Below are 21,609 nucleotides of genomic sequence, written 5' to 3'. Positions count from 1 at the left end.
AACTCTTTAACTCTTCACTGTCAGACCATATAAGAAACCTACGAATTGTCCAGGGTCTATGAGATCCACGCGACTTTAAGTTTGAATATGTCCGCAAAAAGCAAAGTTTTCTATCTTTTTTTTTTTTTTAGTCGTTTTTTTAGTCGTAAGGTTGAACGATACTGCGTCGATCAAAAAAAACAGATTGAAAAAATCTCTAATAGTTTCGAAGATACAAGCGTTTAAAGAAAAACCTAACAATTTTTTTTTGAAAAAAGGCTTTTTGTTTAAAAATTCATAACTTTTTGTGTAATTAAGATTTTTATAAAATTCCAACGCAGTTTTGTACGGACTCGTTCGTACTTTTAGAGAAAAAAGTGTCTTCTAAAAATTGTAAAATTAAACACATTTTCACAATGAGTCTTTTGGGACGTTTTTGAAGAATGCATTTTTTTAGCACCCAATTCTTTGACATACAATATTTTAGCAATAAATTAATATTTAGACATATTCTTTTTTTAAATAGAAAATTTAAACAATCCTGCGTCGATCAAAACAACAAATTGAAAAATCTCTAGTAGTTTCAAAGAAACGTTTGAAACGTTTCTGCGCGCCATAATGTAATAAATCGCCTTAAATGTACTCTTGATAAAATTATGAAAAAAACAATTTTATTATATTAAAAGTGCACAAACTGAAAAAAACTTTTCTTACTTTTCGAAATACCAACGTCTTGTCCAGACTTGGGTCTCTCAGATCCTTTTTGCACTTCAAAATTCCAACTTCGCAAACCTATTAAACGAAGAGCGCTGTCAACGATTTCTACCATTGTCCAAGGTTTTCCCTAAAGTTTTTTTCATGGCCTTCAGATGTCGCGCTAAATTAATACCTAGTAGATACATTGGTTTAAAACTTTTGGATGGATCTCGGAGACCCATATCTGGCACTGAAGGGTTAAAGAAATAATAAAACAAAGACACTATTACCGAGGTAGTTCCATACAGCGTATCTTTTGTTGTTTTATTTTTAACATCTCGTTGTTGACGTCGCCATCTTAATTGTACATGTATACAACTGTCGTTTTTTTGTTTCTGTCATATATACAACTATTTTTAATTACGCGCATTATGAAATTTCACATAAGTGCTGCTTTCAACTGTATCACATTGACACAATATTAATGCTATTATATTTGCTTGCTTCTTCGTCGATATACCAAACTACTTTTTTTCCCTTCTTTCTTTCTCATTTGTTCTTTTTTTCTCTTTCTCTACATACGCACATATAAAATTTATCTATAAAGAGAAGAATCTAACGTGTTATAATTACAAAGAGTGTGTGGCTCTATCCACATATTTATATTATTTTAATTATTGTAGAAACAGCATCTCTCTCTTTACAGATGCGATTTTTACCGACGGATTCGAGAAGACGACACAAGCGATACATCATAAGACACAACCAAAACTAAACAAACATTTTAACATAGCACAAATTTTATAATTAAAAAACTTAACGCAAACATGGCATTATTATTCAACTACACTTTATAAAAAGTTTATTTTATAAATATAAAAAAATCTCAGAATATCGCAGTTCACGTTTCTTGCTGTTTCACCTATACGTGTTTACACATAAATTATTTATAATACACATTTTGAGTGTAGATGTATCTCATCAACCAAAAGAGCAAAAATCAATTTATGAACATGAAGTAACTTGCTTCACCACAAATTATTAACGTACACAATTATTGCATCCTTGTCTTGAACAACGCAAAACATTATTGTACAAGAGAAAAAGAGAGATACGTCATATCACATTGTTCTCTACAAAAACATATTTTGAATTAACTTTTTATAATAAATACACGCACCTAACCATCTTCCAATATAAGATCTCAACAAAAGGAAATAACAATTCCCATGTTAATCACGTTCATCTTAAATCAGTTACAAATCTTAAATCCAATTTCAAGTTTCAAGTAACATATACATACGCAAAAGCATATTTTACAAAATTCAACGATTCAACAATTTAGATTTAGAATATGATATTTTGTGTGTGTACATGTGTATATATATATGTGTATAGTTTGTGTGTCTGTATGTATATATATTATACATACATACAGACACACAATATATGTATATTATATATGTATATTATACATACATGCGTAATAGTATGTGTACATGCTAATAATATTAGCAAAATAAGTAAACTGTTATTCTATTGTTTTAAATATAAATTGTTACAAATTGTTGAATTTTATAAAATTAGCATTTTGTTGTTGTTAACTTTACAAACATATCCACACGCGTTTTTCACAATTCCATATTTCTTTTTTCGGTTTTTGTTTCTCTAATAAAAGCTTACTGTCACTCTTCATAATTTCATTTGTGAAGTTACACGCTTACCACTTTTTTAACGTACCGTTCTTTTGTTAAATCTATTGTTATATTATACAAGATATCTGAAACTTTTTGGCACAAAGTGTGAAAGTAGACTGGGTCGTTTGGAAAAGTCATTTTGCAAAATACGCAATATCTATTACGTTAGTAATTAATATGAGCTCATGGAAAGTGATGGCTTGGATTCTGTAGATGTAGGTAAAATCATGATTTCCAGTTGTAAAGAAAAATAGCTCATGCAACTCTCCTAGCAGAAGCAGAGTAACGCAGCGAGCGACGTGTAGCACGGCCTTTTTACTATCAGTTGATATTGATTTATTGATTTTCTGAAAATTATATGGTTATTTTTTTATATACGCTTACAAAGTCTAGCTAATAATGCTCATTGCCTCGTATTAAGTAATTAACAACGCAAATAATATTACGAATTTTGCCAAAACTGGTATATATCTTTTTGGTTCAGATTGACTTATACACACCATGCGCGCACGCGCGCGCGCACACACAATCTACCTTCACACTTCACGACAAGAAATTTCAGCTATTTTGTGTGTGTGTTTATATAATTACTATTAATGTTCGGCAATTACACTCACACTCTTAACTATTTATAATATTTATATGTGTCTAGGTTTGTATCGTGTTTGCTTGTTTGCAACCCTGAGACTACGATTCTACCGCCACGGTGAATCGGCGAGTGTATATACAAAGAAAATGCTCGAAAAAGTATGAAACTCCATAATTTAGCGGTACATCAAAATTAGTTGCATAAAAATACCTTTTTTACGTTTTTTATCCTTCTTTGCTGAAGCAATGTACACAAAAATGTTTGTTTTATTACATCTTAGCATCATCGTTAACTTTTTATGTTTATGTCGCGCCGGCGCGATCGAGAGGTAACTTTGCAGTATCAAGTAGCAGGAGCTGCACAATCGTTAGTAAATTGATTGAAAACTTATCGAGAAAAAGTAAGATTTTTGATAAAATCCAAATCAAGAATGTATAATAATAACAGTAAAGAAATAAGAATATTTTTTTCGACAAAAACTCAGCGGCATGTATCGCACAAACAGAAACACCTCGCAATAAAATATAAAATATAATGATTCCGATTATTCCGAAAAGTATATTTAATATTTAATAGTAACAAAGCGATACAGAAAAAGAAAAAAACATATATAGTATGAGTTAGCGATTATGTGGATATAATGCGCTCAGTAACGCGAATATCACAGTTAAATGGGAAAGCTCATTGGCCTTAACGGAAACAAGAAAACAAAAACGAAAACATTAATTAATTGGTATTACGTTACAGAGCAAAGTGTTTTCAGAACAATCTTTTTCTGAAAGATTAAAAATATCTTAATGAGTTTGTGAAAATACACGTATATATTAATTATTACAGTATAACAGAGCGAAGCGCAAACTCTGCGAAATAAAAATCTGGACAATGTTGCACACAAATGCTACTATCAGTTTAAAGTTGTTTTATATTTTGTAAGAAAATCGATCTCTTGCATTATATTTTTCATATAAAAAAGGATTATTAAACCATAACTCCTTCGATAAATTTTTTTGCAAAACTAATTATAATTCGTTAAAAACCCATAACGGCCATTTTGTTGTTGCATTTTACTCTTTTTATTGCAATACTTCGCAATAACAAAAAACAAAATGGAAATTGCTAGAAAAAGACGCAACGAAAAGTAGCGAGTGCGAAGTATGTGCCGCAAAAAATTAATTTTTTAATAAAATTTAAATGCAGCAAGAATAAAGAAATAGATATTTGCAAGTTAAGAACAAAAAGACAAAACAATCGTGACATCAAGGAAAGATTAAAGAACCTAAAAGATGCGTATTAATATTAATGAAAGTAAACTGCGCGCCTTGATTTTATTGCACTCTATATGACGATAGTCTCGCGATGTATAAGTATGAGGACCACCAGTTCTTTTACCAATTTAATCTTTGAAAAAATAATTGATCGAAATCTCGGTTTTTTTTTTTAAGTAACGCATTATTTTTGTCGTTATTTTAATTCTAAGAAACAATAAAATACTGAACAAAGCAGAACAGGAATCAAATCTGAATTGGTCACTTCTGCGTTGGACGGGCATTTTTACAGTTCTTATATCGAAAACTCTTGGTAAAAACCACTGTGGGCTCGCGATTAATAATCGTCACACATAAACAAAGCTTCTTAAAACTTTTCAATTGTTTTATAGCTTGTTCTTTCCATAAAAAGTTTATGTAGTGAAAGGCATTGGTAGCGTAATATTATGATCGTAATATTATGCGCACAAATCTGCTCGCTAATTTCATAACAATAATAATTACACAGTGATGATATCTAAATATACTAAAGATCCCTGAATACATATACTAATAGCGCAGTAATAATAATAATAATTATTATTATATTAATCGTATATTAATATAATCATAAAAATATTAATAATTATAATAATATAGCAATGTGTGATAATATATTTTTCCTGCTCCTTTTCTTGCGTGGCACGAGCAAACAACGCCATCATTTTCAACAATCCCTTAAACAAATCTATCACTAGGGAAACCGTGATAATATGGCAATAATCTGATCAATGACGATCTATTTTAATAATTTTTTTTTTTTAATTTAAAATCCGAATATATCACGTAGAAGCAACATGAATCCAGCGACCTTTTGGCTGTTCTGTTCGTTCTTTTTCATATTCGTAATTTTCGTTAACTTGATTTTGTTTCATATTGTACAAAGATATATTCTAAGATAATGTACAAAGATCGCTACATCTATAAATGTCCAATATACAACTATCACAAATATACTGATTAACATTACTCAATTTTTCACATTTAAGCTATTAATAATTACGAGTGCTAATGTAAACAAGGCAAATATACACTGAGAAAAGAAGGGAACGCACGAGAAGATTTTGGATTCCCACGATAATACATTGAATAAAAGATAATTAAAAAAAAAAAAAGAAAAATGATCGAGAAAAACGGCGTTCACAGTAATTTTGATTGTTTCGATTCTTAATACCAGCGACGTTATTAATACAACGTTAAACATCTACAGTTACTACATTTTATATGATTCCTATTATTTTTTTCTTTAGTGTTGCAATCACGAAACACTTTTATTTGGTAATTCTCGACAATAAAGCCAATCATTGACTTCGCACACTAACTTATACTAAGATGAATAATCTGAAAAAGTCTTCTCGCATCTTGTACTGCATGTTCCAAGGTAAAAGTTATCGTTTTATGGTATGCATCCTTCTTGCTTTATATATCTTTCTTTCTCTCTTTTTATTCTTTCTTTCTTTCCGTACCTGTATATGGGGTACTTAAAAAGGAAAGTTTGGATACTTCAAACAAAAATTTACGTGTCTATCTTTCTGAAGCAATACATGACACTGACGAAAGTTTCTCCTTTCAGCGTTTGTTTCGCACGCGAAAAGATAAAGATTTTTGAGTTTATTATAAAATAAAAAGGACTGAGAGATAACTCTTTGTTTTGTTGTTCAAAATTTACGCACGCACTATCACTCACTGTCGTCTTCGATGCTGTAGCATATTAGAAACATTTTGGTAATCAGTAACAATGTGTAACAACAGTCACATTGATTAATATGCTATCCAGCTTACGGTAAACAACCAGTGACAAGCAGTCGAATCTGCGACGGTCGTGCATGATGCGAGTTTCATCGATTACAAACGTTCTCCAACATCTCCTCAAAGAGCTTATTCATGTGCACTTTGCCCGTTCTGTATACGCTGGACCAGAACCGTCTGACAATTCCATCGGCCTGTCTGAGACTAGGCAGCACTAGGAACATATTCTGCGTGGCGCGAAGAGCTTGGCCTGGTCGCACAGCTGCTACACAATCTGACAGAGAATTCAATATCGAATCACGAAAACGATACAACGCTTGCGGCTCGTCGGATCTGACATCGCTGTTTGCCAGAATCAATGCCTTCAGCACATAATACTCTTCTCGTGTCAGACCCAATCGCTGAATTCTCTCGACAATTTGTATACACTATATAAAGAAGAGATATTTCGGAATAGCGGTACAATAAAAAGATATAGAATTTATATTTAAGAAACACTTACGTGCGTATATAGTTCCATACAATGGCATTCGCGTGCGAGTCTCTCATCGAACGTGAAATCTTGCGCAAATCTCAATCTACCGCTGTTTGGTGTACTTCTCCACGCCAGAGTAAACGTTAATATCTCGGCCCAAGTACTCTGCAGAAGCCGCATTTGATCATTCAGCGCTAAACTACTGAATCCTGGAATCTGCTTGGCCCAACCTGCAGGACAAATTAAGTCTCAAACTAAATAAAAAAAACTTTACGCGTGCACTAGAACCGATAGTTACCGATTATGCCGACCAATTCTCTGTCATAAAGATCCGATAATTGCCCGAGAACTTGCTGATCAGTCTCTAACGTATGCGAAATATTGGCGACTTGAAGCATGTCGGGTTCACAGGCAGCCAGAGTCTCAACCATCTTATTATCTGCAAAAACAGACATATAATGCTATCTCATTTAAATTATACCACAACTAAGCTAGTTAGATTATAAAATAGCATTCATTAATAAGCGTAAATTAAATTTTACAAAACAATGAGTTGTAATAAATAAATAAGAGATAAATCTGAGAAAAAAGCTAAACTCCATAATAACAAAAAAACCACGAAAATGATTTCGATAGCTTACTTATCGTTTCAGTAGGACCTTCTGACGCTACGTTAGCTTGAAACATCAAATAATTTGAAGTTAATAGTGTCTTTTATGAGTGAGATTTTTATCTTTATTACAAATAGGTTTATTACAAATAGGTTGTACAATAGAAAGATATAACGACATAAAAAATGCATAAAACCAAGTACCCTCCAACGTGGCGCTTTTCACCGGCGTGTAAGGGTCTGTGGATCTTCTATATTTTTGTCGACCGCCTCTGACGCGATCCAACCTTACGCCTTCCTTCAGCATTCCTTGTCGAAGACATTTTTGAAATCTACAGGCTTGACACGCTTTTCGCCTTCGTTTGTTTATCTCGCACTCACCGTTAGCCGGACAAGTATACTCGATGTTTCCTGTAAAATTACTGGCTATTTTATCGTAATATACGCGGTTCTGTCCCAGATAGCACCCTACATAATGTAGAAGACATACGCTTGATTCGTCTCTCTCTGAATCTCAGATTGCTGTAAACATGCATATGCAAATTTCACGCGATCGAAAATACAAATTTGCATTCACACAGTCCTTGGTGCTATCTGGACGAGATACTGTGGTTCGTTACGAAAATCGATAAGCTTCACTTACCTTGTATAGTTCTCTTGAAGAAAGCTTTGCACGCTTCACATGAGGCAACTCCGTAGTGAAAACCACTCGCAACGTCACCACACACGAGACAAAGTCTCCTAGGCATCATATCCTCTTCTTTAACACCGTCCTATAATTATTATTTACAAGTACTTCAATTATAAAAAGTTATTTTTAGTATAAACGTAGAAGCACAAAAACTTATTTTAAAAACGCACCTCTGGAGTTCCCAAAGGTTGCGTTGTCGACGAGCAGTGATGCATCTCCGGACTTTCGGGACTATTGCTGTTACCGCCATAATCCTGTTGGATGTCCAACTTTGTACATATTGACTGAAATGTATTAAAGTGATTTATATACATATACATATATTTATATCTATATAAATATATATAATTATTATATATTTTATACATATATATATATATGTATAAAATTATTACAAGATCGAGCTTTTCCTTTTCAATTTCAATTACCTCTTGATGTTGAAGAGTTGTAGTCGGTGAACATACTTGATAGTTCTGTGTGGGTGTCGTTGGATTATCGATTTCTTGCTTAATGTTTGGCATAGTTCTGTTATTCCCGATCATGCTTTCCGTGGCATCAGACATCATACAGACCTGTTACAACACAGAAATTATCGCACATACAAATCTCTATACATTCCGAAATATTAAAGTGATATATTATCCACTTTTCTTGATTTACAATTGTGAAGACACAATTGTTTTTTGACAAACATGAAAAAAATGCGATAATTTTTAACAAACAGTAAAGCGATGTTTCACAAAAATAAGAAATTCACCGTTTTCTTTCTCTGCAGTCTTGGCTGCACTTTTTTTGTGATCGCTATATTTAAGTACGACCAACGCCGTGAGCATTTTTAGAATTGACTTCGGAGAATTCGCGATACCACTACCAATGTTTTCGACGTGAAGATCGTGTTCTTTTCTCCTGCGTAACCCACTCGCGATCTTCACTCGAATGCGCGTATAAAGCTTGTTGAAAAGAACACAAAAGAAAATTTCTGTGCATTGTTACGAGTGGCGTGTAAGAATTATCCTATATGAGCGTAAGATATAATTGCTCGAAGTTGCTGACTTAACGATAATGTTAATAGTTGTTTAAAATAAAACTCTAATTTCGAATTTATTTTGTGTTTTGTTTTATATATCATACTTGCAAATAAAAATCATACTTGATTTCCTATTATTTTCTATTATTTCTTGGATTTCTTTTATTCGACATTTTGTGACTGTCATTATTTTTATATTAATATCTCTTATATAATCTCTATTCCGATTAACTTAACTCTTCGTGGACAGACCTCAAAAATAATGACTAGTTGGACAGACTGGTCTGTGAGATCCACGCGACTTAAAAATCAAATATCTCAGCAAAAAAGTAATATTTTTTCAATTTTGTCTGTTTTTTCTTTTTAATTGAAAAATTCTTTTGAACGATTATGCATCGATGAAAAAAGCAAATAAAAAACAATCTCTAGTAGTTTTAAAGATATAAGTTACAAAAAATAATAATAAAATAATTAATTTTTACTAGAGACGCCGATATGCACTTTTCGTCCCGTTTTGAGTAGGTTTGGGAGATCCATGTCTGTGTGCGAAGGGTTAATATAATATATGTATAATGATATTCGACAACTTTTAAATAACTAACAGTTAACTGCGATTTAAATTATATTGTCGATAAACAAAGGAACGGTGAAAAGATTGCGTAAGTTTTTTCTTTCTTCCTTGTCTTTTCTGCTCGATCTGACATCTGTATCATGTGCTCACGAAAAGCCAAACTTGCAAACGGAAGAAAGAGAAAAAAAAGAATTAATAAGTAGTCAGCCTTGATTTTTTACATATAAAGTTAGACGATCCTATTTTGACATCTGCATATCGATGTTGAATTCGATGTAAAACTAAAGTCAAAAGATGCATTAGTTTCGTTGACACAACCAAGCTTTATAGTTAAAGGATCAAATACAAAAATGTTTCAATTTGTCATATTTCTTAATTTAATTGTAAAAACACTAATTTGTTTCAATATGATCATCATTCAATATGATTACAACGAGCACCCGAGAAGCGTTAATTGCAACAAATTAAATATTAAAACAAATGTTCCCTCTTTGTTTGATATTATTATTATTATATCGCATAAAAATGCGTTGAGAAAAATCGCTTACGTGTGTCTTTCGTTCAGTTATTATTTTTTATATCTTTATGATGTAAAATAATTGTAATATAATTATCATTTAATTTATAATGTAATATAAATATAATATTGATGACAATGCACTTGACACTTCAAATGTCAACATCTCTCTCTTGATGCAACCGAGTCTATTACAATGTTTTCAAGTTTCCAGAGAGACACTTGCATCAGAGAAAGGGTTGCGTAAGTGTTTCTCTTCCCTTCGTTCAATTGAGAACTCAAATGCCGGACACAGAATATAGGGGGCGAGAAAAAGAGAATATCTTGCCAGCCTTGAACTTGACTTTTATGCGAGAGAGATCTGAGAAGCTGCCGTGTTCGCGAAGGCCACGGAGCCACGCCATCGCAATTTTAGACACCGAGTGTCGGCGGAAACGGCCGACAACAACGACCTTGGGCCTCTCAATCTCGTTTTATCTCCTCCTCTGTCCTACCTTCCTGCCGATACGTGCATGACTCTCCGTTTCATTGCACGGCGACGTCGCATCACTACGCGCGATACGACCCCAATGCTCACCCCAACACTGAAAACTTGCACCCTATTTCTTGCGCGTACGGAACTTCGGAATTTCGATATAATTAATAGTTTTCTTAGTTGCTCTTCGGAAATCTCTTTATAGAGATTCCAAAATACTACAAAATACATAAATTTTAGAAATTCTGTCATTCTTGAGACGGAGAATCTTTTCCAATTATTTCGAAACGCTTTGTTAGACACGTAAAATGGGTCGATTTTTTGAAAATAAATTATCTAAGAAAGAAAACAAACAACCAAGCTATCCGGCACAAAAGTAAAAATTGGAGATTAATTAAAAACAAACGCGTGCACAATGATGAAATATAAATAAAAAACGTCCATATCAACAGCTCATTATTATGGGTTCCAACTTTATATCATTGTTCTGAGTGCTGTTGCACTTATCTAAATCGTCAATTGTAAGTAAGAGACGCGCACAGATATGATTGCATATTTATTAATACACAAATGAATCCAGAGTGTGCGCTGAAGGCGGATTGAATTGCGGGTGACACAGTATCACCTGCATTGCACAAATTAAGATACGCTACGATTAACATCGTCAATAAACAGCTCCCTATCTGTTGTCAGGTGCGATATCGGCCGATAGTGTACAATACGCGCATAACAGGTAACAATCGTATACAGTCTGGCATTTTCCTTAAATCGAAATCAATTATAGATATATTTGCAGAGAAAAAACTTAAGAATTTAAGTAATTATTATTTGAATAACAAATAAAATAATTATAAAAGTGATGTTTCTCTGTTTTCAATCAATCTCAAAGAAAAGAAAAAAACGAGTTAAATTAACCGAATCAAATGTGTTCGCGCTTTCCTGAAATTCACGAATGTGTCAAGATTGCTCGATAAATTCCACAAGTTGCAACAAGTCGCGACAGCGCTATTTATGAATTATTATTTGTATAATTGTCTGCTTGCACACTTTAAATATCGCGAGTGTAACGCTAGGTACGTAGGTAGTTGCGGAATTAGAACGTGAAAAGAGCTACCAAGATCGATCCTACAAGGATGAAGACCCTGAGTCGCGGTCAAGGCTGAGACCTTGGCGGAAATTACGCTCCGATTTCACATCGATCTTACCTAATAAAAATAGAGCGATAACGCGGCCATGTAATCTCGCGGCATTAAAACAGCAGCGAGAATAACCCTACGCTTTAAATATTAGATGTGGATATATATTGACTTCTGTCCAATGGTACGTGTGCCGCCGAAAGCGCTTCTTCGAGCTTCTATATTCTTACAATTTTCTAATACGTGATATTCTTACGTTTTCCGAATTTACCGATTTAGAAAATAATATCTTCTCTGTTTTAAGAGCTTTTTTCGATTTGTTAAATTTCAAGATTCCAATGTCAAATGTTAAGTTTTAACGAGCGTTTTCGAATCAGTCGTAAAGTGTAAGTGCAAAATAAACAAATTTAAATATATAATCCTGGACATTTCAACCTTTATTTTAATGTTATGTCTGAATAACCATTTGCTCTTAACAATATTCTAAATTATTTATGGATTTAGTAAAACATTGAAATGTAAAATATTGTACTCGTAAACAAAAATAATATTGAGACCTAATTTGTACATTAGGAAATATTTAGGAAAATATTATAGGTATATGGTTTAAGTAGTCTCTTTCTTTCTTTCTCTCAAATTAAATAAATCACTTCGGTGATTTGCTTTCTCTACTTACTATACAAGTTATATGTAATATATAATTAAAGAAAACATCGATAAACTTACTTTTGCAGTAAAAAATTGATAAAAATCTAACTTTTCTATGTATATGTGTATAAACAAACTTGTTTTTTGTATTATTATTATTATTATTATAAAAAACTTCATTAAAATATTTATAAGAAAATGATTCACACGTTAAATTATGTCATTCACATAAACTTGTTTTTAATATTTTATTTTGAAAAATAATTTATAACTTGTATGTATAAGCACAATGAGATAAAAAACATCACATTGTACATGTTTTTATTTTTTAGAAAAAATAAATAAAAATAGAAAGACTAATTAACAAAATGGAAAAATATTACTGTAATGTTGTTATAGCAAAAAAATGGAACTTTTATTGATTTATTGTATAAAATATTTTTCTAATGTTATCTAATTATTAACTATTACAAAAATTGGTTTTTTTATATTGTGAAAAAATCCGAAAAACTCGAAAAAAAAGTTGCGTCGATATAAACACGCGTGAATGATAATCAGTAGAGTTCAGATATACAAAAGCGAGTCTGGTACAAAAATTGACAAATCGAGAGATAGACTTGTCGATCAACGAGCGACAAAATTACTTGATGCCGAATTGGTGGTAGGGAACGATAATAATCGTTCTCCGGAGCGACACTCGGAGAGGGAGCCAAGTTTAAGGCCATGAGACGTCGATGACGTCATCTTAGAGAGAGAGAGAGAGAGAGAGAGAGAGAGAGAGAGAGAGAGAGAAAGGGAAAGAGTGTGTGTGTGTGTGTGTGTGTGTGTGTAAGAGAGAGCTGTGCAAAAAAAATCCTAACCTTGGACAATGTGCGAAATAATCGGCGGACAGGTACACTCCCAAGTTTAAGCCGATCGAAGATCTTGAGAACACAACGTCTGGCAGACAGCCAAGGTCTATAAAAATGCCTTTCTAAAAAATAAAATTACATAATTATAGTTCGATAAAAAGATATTTTCATATCGTGCTGTGATAATTAAATGCAAGTGAAACTATATTCAAACTCATAATAGTTTTATCGCTGATTCGACAGTATTCGGTTTTGTATGATATTCAATATTTTTAATTTTTGTAAAGTGACATTTTGCGTAACGTTTATTTGCAGGTTCATTAAAAACATTCAGAAGAATTCAACGATTGTTTGCTATCTAATACACCTGTGTTTACACACAACAAGGAATTAAAACCAAAATAATTAAAAACTTATAGATAATAATTTTTCGATTCTCTTACGACTTTTAATATACTTTTCGACTCTTTTTAATACATTTTCTATCTCTGTCAAATAAATTCCTCTTTTTTTCTATATTTTTAGTTTCATCTTATATTGTTTATTTAAAAAGAAAAATATCGCAAAAATTAATACACATATCTCGCACGAGAATCTCATTTCACTATATTTCTATCTAAATACTATATTTTTAAATATAAGTGTCAGGTATTTTTAATAATGATCTTTATATCATTCAATATTAACTTTGTTAAAAGTTATATTTTGCAATGGAAAGTGTGATTTGAACTTAGAAGCGATTTTTTTGGTTTAAACGCGGATGAATACTCTCTCTCGGCGCATCAACGATCACACCGCGGTGATGCACGTGCAGTGTGCAGCGTTGTAACGACGACCTTCACATTGCTACTCTATCACGATCACGTTCCGCTTCCTACTCGCGAGTTCTTATTTATGCGCAACTAGTGATGTGTCGTAACGCCTTTTTCAATAATAAGCAAGAATTCACGAGTATTCCAGTGTTAGTTCTCTTCACACTTGATTGACCATATTGATTTTTAAAAGTTATTTGTCTATTACAATAGATTTACCACTTGTGTAATCGTATATTATGTAATCGTATGTATAGATAATACAATGAGATAAAAAACGTCACATTATACTTTATTTCTTTGAAAAAAATAAATAGAAATAGAAAGACTAATTCACGAAACGGAAAGATATTACCGTTAACTTTGTTGTTGCAAAAAAATGTAGTTTTTATTGATTTATTGCATAAAATATTTTTCTTGTTTTTGTCTTGTAATATCATCTCAAAAAAGATGAAACGTGGAGTTGTTATTTTTTTTTATAATTGCATATCATACTATATATACATGTAAACTTCAAGAAGTATTTTTTATGAATAAAAATAGTTATGTTTACTTTGATACACTTGTTTTTTAATTAAAAAACAACCATTTGTTTAAGCTCTATTTTAAAAGAACAGAAGAGAATTCTATTTGTAACAAAATAGTTATACATATAGAGAATAAAAATAAATCTAATATTTATTTCCTATATACTTAATTTAAAATATACTTTGAGAACACTCACCAGTTAATCATGATATAACAACTTAGATAGTTACTCTTAATTTAATCATGTTTCTGATTGTTCCTAACATTTCGTACGAGTAAATCGCAAATGCGTTTTGCGACACTCTAAGAAATTAAATGCATTGCATGTAAAATTATCAATATAAAATGACAATAAAAATGCACATTTCTTTATACATTCTCATTTCTCTCATATTCTTTTTATCGAACATTTTCGTTGATTCGTGCAAAAGTGACGCAAATGTTTTCAAGGCATATATAGCAGAGTAGTTTATTAATTTTATACTAGAAAATATAAAAATATCAATTCATGAAGCGGGATAAAAACTCGAAAACCCGAAAATATCTGCTGACGCAATTTGCGATGAATATTTTTTCCTATCATATTGCGATCTGCTCCGATTCAGCGATGTTATTTCTATCCCAGGTAACGCATAATTTATATGCTATTTAAAAATAAGTATCGTTTAAAAATAAAAGAATATGCATCCAATCGAAAGAATAAAAACAGACTATTTCAATTTTATTATACTTTTTTGCTATCCAAGAAACTCTGTAAACCTATTTTTAGGACGTTAATTCGGGTGGATTTATATATAAATATATATAAATTAAAAAAAACAAAATCCATATTTTTTATCCAGTCACCATCAATGTACGAATTACGTGATCATATTGCAAATATACACAAGTGTCTGCATAAATTACTTATTAAACTCTCTGTCAATTTAGTTCGCAAGAAAGAGATTAGCGCGACGAGACAAATAATATCTATCTTTACAGGGTCGTTATGTTGCTGCTGAAAATAATGAACTGGCGCTATTCAAGTACATGTCTTGACATTATAAGCTAGTCTCATACGTAATATATATCGAAACGCTAAAAGAATGTCGACGATAAGAGTCGATATTCTGTTTTGATCTTTGTGATGTCTCACGCACACGAAATTGCGTAAGGATCGCCGTGATCGCGTGGATGTGCGTAAGTGTGTGCAAGTGCACATAAGACATGAGAAGCGTTTTGTAGTAGCTACAATGTGCACTTGAGAGAAAAATAATTGCGCACGCTCACGATTATGCACGAGATTATCTGCGTGGAGGATTCTCTTCTAAAGAGACTCGTATAAAAAGACGCTTCAAAAACGTCAGGTATGTACTTATAATTTTGCATATTTTTCCGCGTGTGTGCATATCAATTGACTCTTTATTAAATATAGTCTTTCTATTTAATATTCTCTTTCACATAAAAACTACACACATTTTATAGAAAAAAAATCTTTCTTCCAAATGTAAGAAAATATTAGCGATAAAAACTTTTGAAAATAAAAATTTTTTTCTCTCTGAAATGCAGATATTTTACCAATCGGAAAGAACTATTTGTGTCATGTTTTTTTTTTTCATTCACTGATTACTCGGGAATTAGTAGTACTTAATCTTACTCCAAATAAGTATTTTTTTTTAAATTTGTGTGGCCAAAAGCATAAGCAAAATTTTAAAAAATAATTAAAAGAATTTAAGTTTTAATTTTTTCTGCAAAATATATACTATATTCTATGTCGATAAGGGTAAAATAAGCGTAATGGAAAATAAAATAAACACGTCATTAATAATCATAAATCTCGGCGCACTCGCGTAAGCTTTGCAATTGATCCGAATAACATCGAACATTCTTTTCCTGTCGTCTTATACCGTCAGAAAAGAATTGTATAATATTCCAAATTTTTTATGGTATATTTGTACTGATAATTGCAAACAATACGGACTACCACTTACACATCTTTTTTGCTACATTGTTTCAACCGACTTGCATTCGATCTCCTCTCATTTAATTTGTATTTGCTAATTATTAATATATCAACGTTTAATTAAATTATATTTATATTAATTTTATTTATTTTTATATTACTTCTAAAATGCGAACGATACGACGGTATCTTAGCGAACAAAGAAGTAGAGAAGACAAAAATCTTCTTATCCGAAGTACAACACTATACTCTGTGCGAATCCAATCATAACAAACAATTTTTTCTCTGGTGTTTTTGGAACTGTTTGCATCACAAAACTTCTCTGATTACACATTACAAAATTACTCTGATCTACGAATGTAGGTATATTTTAAATCTTGCGAGATGTGTAATACCTATAATCGGTAAAACTTGATCTTTATCATCATATTTTTAGGTTTAGAAACACATGACGAATAATAAGAGATATAAGTCTTAAATATTGAAAGGGACTTGGTAAAGTAAGCTAAACTTAGCTTTGCGGAATAAATTATCTAATAACCAGGCACGATTGTATAATATAACAATTATTGTCATGAGACTTGTCCGATATAAGCAATATATTTGACTACTTAAAATATCAAAGCATGAAAAAAGTATTGTGTTATCTGTGTAAGCCTCATTATGTATCAATATCGATTTACGTGACCTGAACATCATACTTCTTGTCTTGACAAGTGGAGTTGCGTGAAGCGAATACAAGTCGAGCATGTGCGAGAAATTGTGAGATATCGAGATCATTGAAATTACACGCGATTTATCGCGATGACAATTATATTATATCACTTTCGTATGGTTTTCGTTTGAAAAAACATCGATCCTGCACTGTAAATCGCAAATAATTACAAAATCATGAGTCTTTCTTATTTTGTTGAAAGATCGAACTTTGAAGAAAGCACTTTGAGAAGCGGTGCAGTGCAGCGCGCGCATCACATAAACAAAGCCACGAGATCGCGCACAAAAGAGCGAGGAAGAAGAGACAAATTAGACGGACAGACGCAACGTATGTACCAGGAAGAAAAGAGCAAGAGAGAGAGAGAGAAAGAGGGAGTGCCGTACAGGCACTTACCACATCGTACATCCACGCGTCCATGGCCTCGTCCTCGTCTCACGCCAAAAACTGCACGTTCTCTCGCGCATACAACAATTTTCTCCTCTCTCACAATTGGAACTAACGTAACCGCGACAACATTCGGCACACTTCGTGCACTTGTGTCCGTCCAATCGGCGATCAGACTTATCTTACGGCGCGAAACGAGCGAGCGCGGCCGCCCGCGTTATACAAAATTGACCGACGTCTGTTACTGTATAGTCGCACGCCGACGAACACAAAATCGTGTTCACGGCAACGCGCGCCGTACGCGACTGAACCGAAGGCGAAAACATAGACGCGTTAAGTGAATCCTCGCGGCGCGGCGCAACGCAACGCAACGCGTTGCGACGCGAAACAAGACGACGCTGAGATGAGCCCCCGCGCGCAACTGCGTTTAAAGCCCGATCTACGTAAGTCGCAGATCGAAAACAAGTCGCATGTCTGATCAATCATATCGATCTATTGACCGATGCGAGTAGTCGATTTTGTGTTTGCGACCTGTGACTTATGTAAACAGGATGTACATACATCGATGCAACGTGAGAAATCAGACTCGATTTCACACAGGCCTCCTTTAAATATTTAAAGTTCTACCACTTCGACGTAGCTGCGAAGAGGTGCCATAGTTATTAGCTGTACCGTGTATGAAAATATAATTAAATTCTTAATTATGACACACATGTTAATATCACAGTTTATGTATGTAAATTACTATAAATTATTATTATTAGTTTTCTCATTTAATCTGAAGTAACATCTATCGTGCAATTGCACTCTATTAGGCAATGTTGTATCTCCGCTTTATCGCGCTTATCGCTGATAAAGCAAAGCGACTGTCTCGATTTAAAACACTCTTGTTAGCATTTTCAGCGAACGTCACGTTATTTTGGGTAAAAAATCATGTTCATTGACAATCGGTCATTAACATCACACTTCTCATATCGTCTGGATACAGCACCCCGAACTTTATCAAGTCAACTTGAGAAAGAGAAAGAGAGATGTGACTTTTTATATCTATACATGCACATCAATTTATACTCTTTCTTTCTTTCTCAATAATTGTAAAACTAAATTTTACATCTTCCGAGAAACAATAGGGTGACTGATTTAGAAAATATTTTTATTAGATAAGTATATCTTTCTGCGATATTTATTAATAATTGTGTAAACGATATTATGCGCGCAAGTAAGATATCAATTTGCAATTTGTTTTTATTATCTAATTGTACTTAAGTGTACTTAATTTAAAATTGTGTCTACAATATTTCACAAGAACATTTTTGTGAATACATTTTGTGTTTATGAGTTCTTTCCTCTATCATCGTTCAACGCAATTGCGAAATTTGTTACATGCAGTTTCTCAGACGGGCTTGTATTTCAAACATGCCAAACGTAGCATTCGCGTATGAACGAATGAATTTAATTTTCTCTCGTCGTGGTGGGTAGATCGATCGAGCGAAACACTCCCATCATCCATCTCGCGTCTCCGCATCGACGCGCCGCGTCGTTTAAGGATCCGACCGATGTTCGCTCGATTCCGCGAGAGAGAGAGAGAGAGAGAGAGAGAGAGAGAGAGAGAGAGAGAGAAAGAGAGTACAGCGACCCTCGCTTGATACGCTACTGGGCATTAGATGCGCCAATGTGTGTGCAATATCACGATGATAGGTGAGTGGGTGGTGGCGGGGGCAATGTCAGACGCGACAGGAGTGGGTGCGAGAAGGTAGTAGAGAGGAGATGGAGACGGCGATGGCCTTGAACTTGACTGCCGCCACTTTTTGCGCACAGCCGTTGCGTCGCCCGTCCAAAACAGCCCACCGGCGTAGACATAACGGACTTCGACGCGGTTACTGACGATACGATATAACGTTGTTGTTGAGAAACTTTCTCATTCACATTTATTTTAACTAGAGCAGAAAAGTATGACAGTAGATTAGGATTAGGATTAGGTTAGGTTAGGTTAGGTTAGGTTTGACGGTCATATTATCAAGTGGCCAAGAATAAGTTACATGTGTAGTTTTACTTTCAATATGATTCCAAAGTAACTTTCTACGAATTATCGTTAAATATTTCTATTCACGAACGTTAATACAAGAGAATATACATATTTATATATTGTTTTTGTATTCATTTTGTGTAAAAATATTTTTTTATTTATACAAAATATGAGAAAGGAACCTAATTTGTATAAAAAATTCTCTAGGTTTTTAAATTTTAAGAAAAAATGTTGAGTAATATAATGAAAATAACAGATAGAGAAGATAAATAATATAGCAGTTCATATGAGAGAAATGTATTCTAAGAACAAGCTTGTAAAACTTTAGAAAAAGTTTTCAGTGTCGCGTGGGGCGCGAGATACATTAAAGTGAAAAAGACTTGTTTTCAAAAATTTAGCGACGAAAAAAGAAAATAACGAAAGCTGCTGCCAGTGGCCACCGTTCATGTTGGGGGTTGAGGTAGGTAGACTTCGCGCGAAGCGGATCGATATAGCACTTTCGCTTTCTCGCATTCTCGACATATGATGACGCTCACGTGTCTGCGTGTCTGGAGCCGAGAACTAAAAAAATCGATACAATTTTCTGCTGGTTGAATTTCCGCTGCTGAACGCGCGCGACGAGAAACATCTTTATTATATCTCTCACGTATCATTTACATGATCGCGTTTGATGTTACACTTTAAAAATATATATATATATGTAAATGTATGTAATATATAATATATATAGTATATATACATATATATAAAGAGAGAGGAGAGAAAAGAAAAGAGGGAAGAGGAAGGGGAGAGAGAAAGATATTAATAATAAAATCTCTTTCTAAATAAATAAACTAAAAATCAAACAATACGCGCACAACGCTATAAAATGTACTTTAATTTAATAAAAAATTAAATTTACTTTAATTAAAAATTAAATTAAATTAAAAATTAAATTAAAGTAAATTAAAAATTAAAAATTAAATTAAATTAAAGTAAATTACAAAAAAGAAAGTTTGTTTTTTTTTGTTATTTGTACAAATAACTGCGACGATATACTTTTTAACAATTAAGAAATTAAGATGTAAGGAAAACTGTAGAAGATATAAAACAACACGAATTATCGTTTCTTACAATATCTTATTTGTAAAGTACAAGACATGTCAAAGTTATAAAATTGCATGTATTATATTTTTTTGCTTATTGCAGCAAGCTGTCGGTAACGAAGAGAAACTATGATATCTCAGTCGATATTTGAATGTCAAGATCGGTCAGCATTCGAATTGCAGCGTGACAATACGAGGTTATATGATGACCGTACCAGCTGATATATACTAGCGCAGCCGATGCATTACTCGCACATGTAACGCCTACGTAATTGTTTCGTAATGCATTATTACTATGGAAATTTCGTTTATTCAGTCGGCGAACCAAGACCTTCTTAATTAAAATTTAAATTTCAGAAACAACACCATACGACAAGAAACGTTAAAAAAGATCTTTTTTGTCAGTGTTTTATCGCGATCTCCAAAAATTGTTTCGTGCGGAGGTTTAATAACTGTGAACAAATCGATCCGTAACAAGCGATCGAAATGAAAGAGATAAAGAATTATTCAATACACACACGCGCTTACAAGTATTCCCGGCCAAAAGATTACGAGAAAAGAATTAAACGGACGGTGATTTAAAAACATGACGAAACCGAATATTACGGAGTATACAACGAGTCTACAACGAAGATGGCAGTCGAGGACCTGGCAAAATTGTAGATATTGGCTATCTCGCGCACCGACAGTCTCCAATTCGCGATTTGAGATGTAATAGCAAGAGTGTCACCGGCTACATTTCACTTACCTTTGGCAAGCTCACCAACTCAATCGCGATTTTTCCATATTGCGTATACCGCGACCACTCGTAATACGATAAAAATGTTATGATAAAATGGCTGATTTTAGGCTCGTCCACCAGCGATAGAAAACTCTGAAACTTGTCAGAGGCAGAGGCAGCAGCAGCAGCATCGTGCGCGTGGCGCCATCGTACGTTTACGACGTCAAAACGCAAGTCACATATGCACGTTAAAATCGAAAGCACTTTGTACGAACAAATGTCCTCTAATAGTGAATTAAAATTTTAATTTTAAACTTATAATATAAAAAAAACTACAAAATCTTTTTATTGACAAAACCTTCTGCATAAAAATAACATTAA

At 33.1% G+C, this 21,609-nt stretch overlaps 1 protein-coding gene across 4 annotated transcripts; it reads right to left on the bottom strand.

Moving 5' to 3' along the window:
* Window positions 1-971: 971 nt before the first annotated feature.
* On the bottom strand, window positions 972-21,451 carry LOC109852189 (steroid hormone receptor ERR1). 4 transcript variants are annotated; one of them, XM_020423134.1, is made up of 10 exons: window positions 21,256-21,451; window positions 13,025-13,137; window positions 8,219-8,362; window positions 7,961-8,074; window positions 7,743-7,872; window positions 7,304-7,510; window positions 7,131-7,166; window positions 6,788-6,928; window positions 6,517-6,719; window positions 972-6,442 (listed from the first exon to the last, which is right to left on the bottom strand). In XM_020423134.1, exons 3-10 carry the CDS (start codon window positions 8,354-8,356, stop codon window positions 6,104-6,106), a joined length of 1,308 nt encoding a protein of 435 aa, XP_020278723.1. In that variant the 5' UTR covers window positions 8,357-8,362; window positions 13,025-13,137; window positions 21,256-21,451; the 3' UTR covers window positions 972-6,103. The 4 variants fall into 4 exon arrangements, with proteins under 4 accessions (XP_020278723.1, XP_020278714.1, XP_020278705.1 ...); XM_020423125.1 differs by lacking the exon at window positions 21,256-21,451 and adding an exon at window positions 17,406-17,717; XM_020423116.1 differs by lacking the exons at window positions 13,025-13,137; window positions 21,256-21,451 and adding an exon at window positions 17,406-17,717.
* Window positions 21,452-21,609: the final 158 nt, after the last annotated feature.

This window comes from Pseudomyrmex gracilis, unplaced genomic scaffold (assembly GCF_002006095.1).
Source record: "Pseudomyrmex gracilis isolate BER0280 unplaced genomic scaffold, ASM200609v1 scaffold_1, whole genome shotgun sequence".
Classification (NCBI taxonomy): Eukaryota; Metazoa; Arthropoda; class Insecta; order Hymenoptera; family Formicidae; genus Pseudomyrmex; species Pseudomyrmex gracilis.
Note: the sequence above shows the minus strand (reverse complement) of the source record. Positions and strands in the feature narration are given on the sequence as shown.

Bases quoted from the DNA above. Each gene is read 5' to 3' on its own strand.
- LOC109852189 (XM_020423116.1), bottom strand. From the start codon at position 17,429: ATGGACGCGTGGATGTACGATGTG. The intron at 7,511-7,742 runs GTAAGTGAAGCT...GTAATTTTACAG, and splicing joins CTTCAAGAGAACTATACAAG to GAAACATCGAGTATACTTGT. The intron at 6,443-6,516 runs GTAAGTGTTTCT...TTCTTTATATAG, and splicing joins GTATGGAACTATATACGCAC to TGTATACAAATTGTCGAGAG.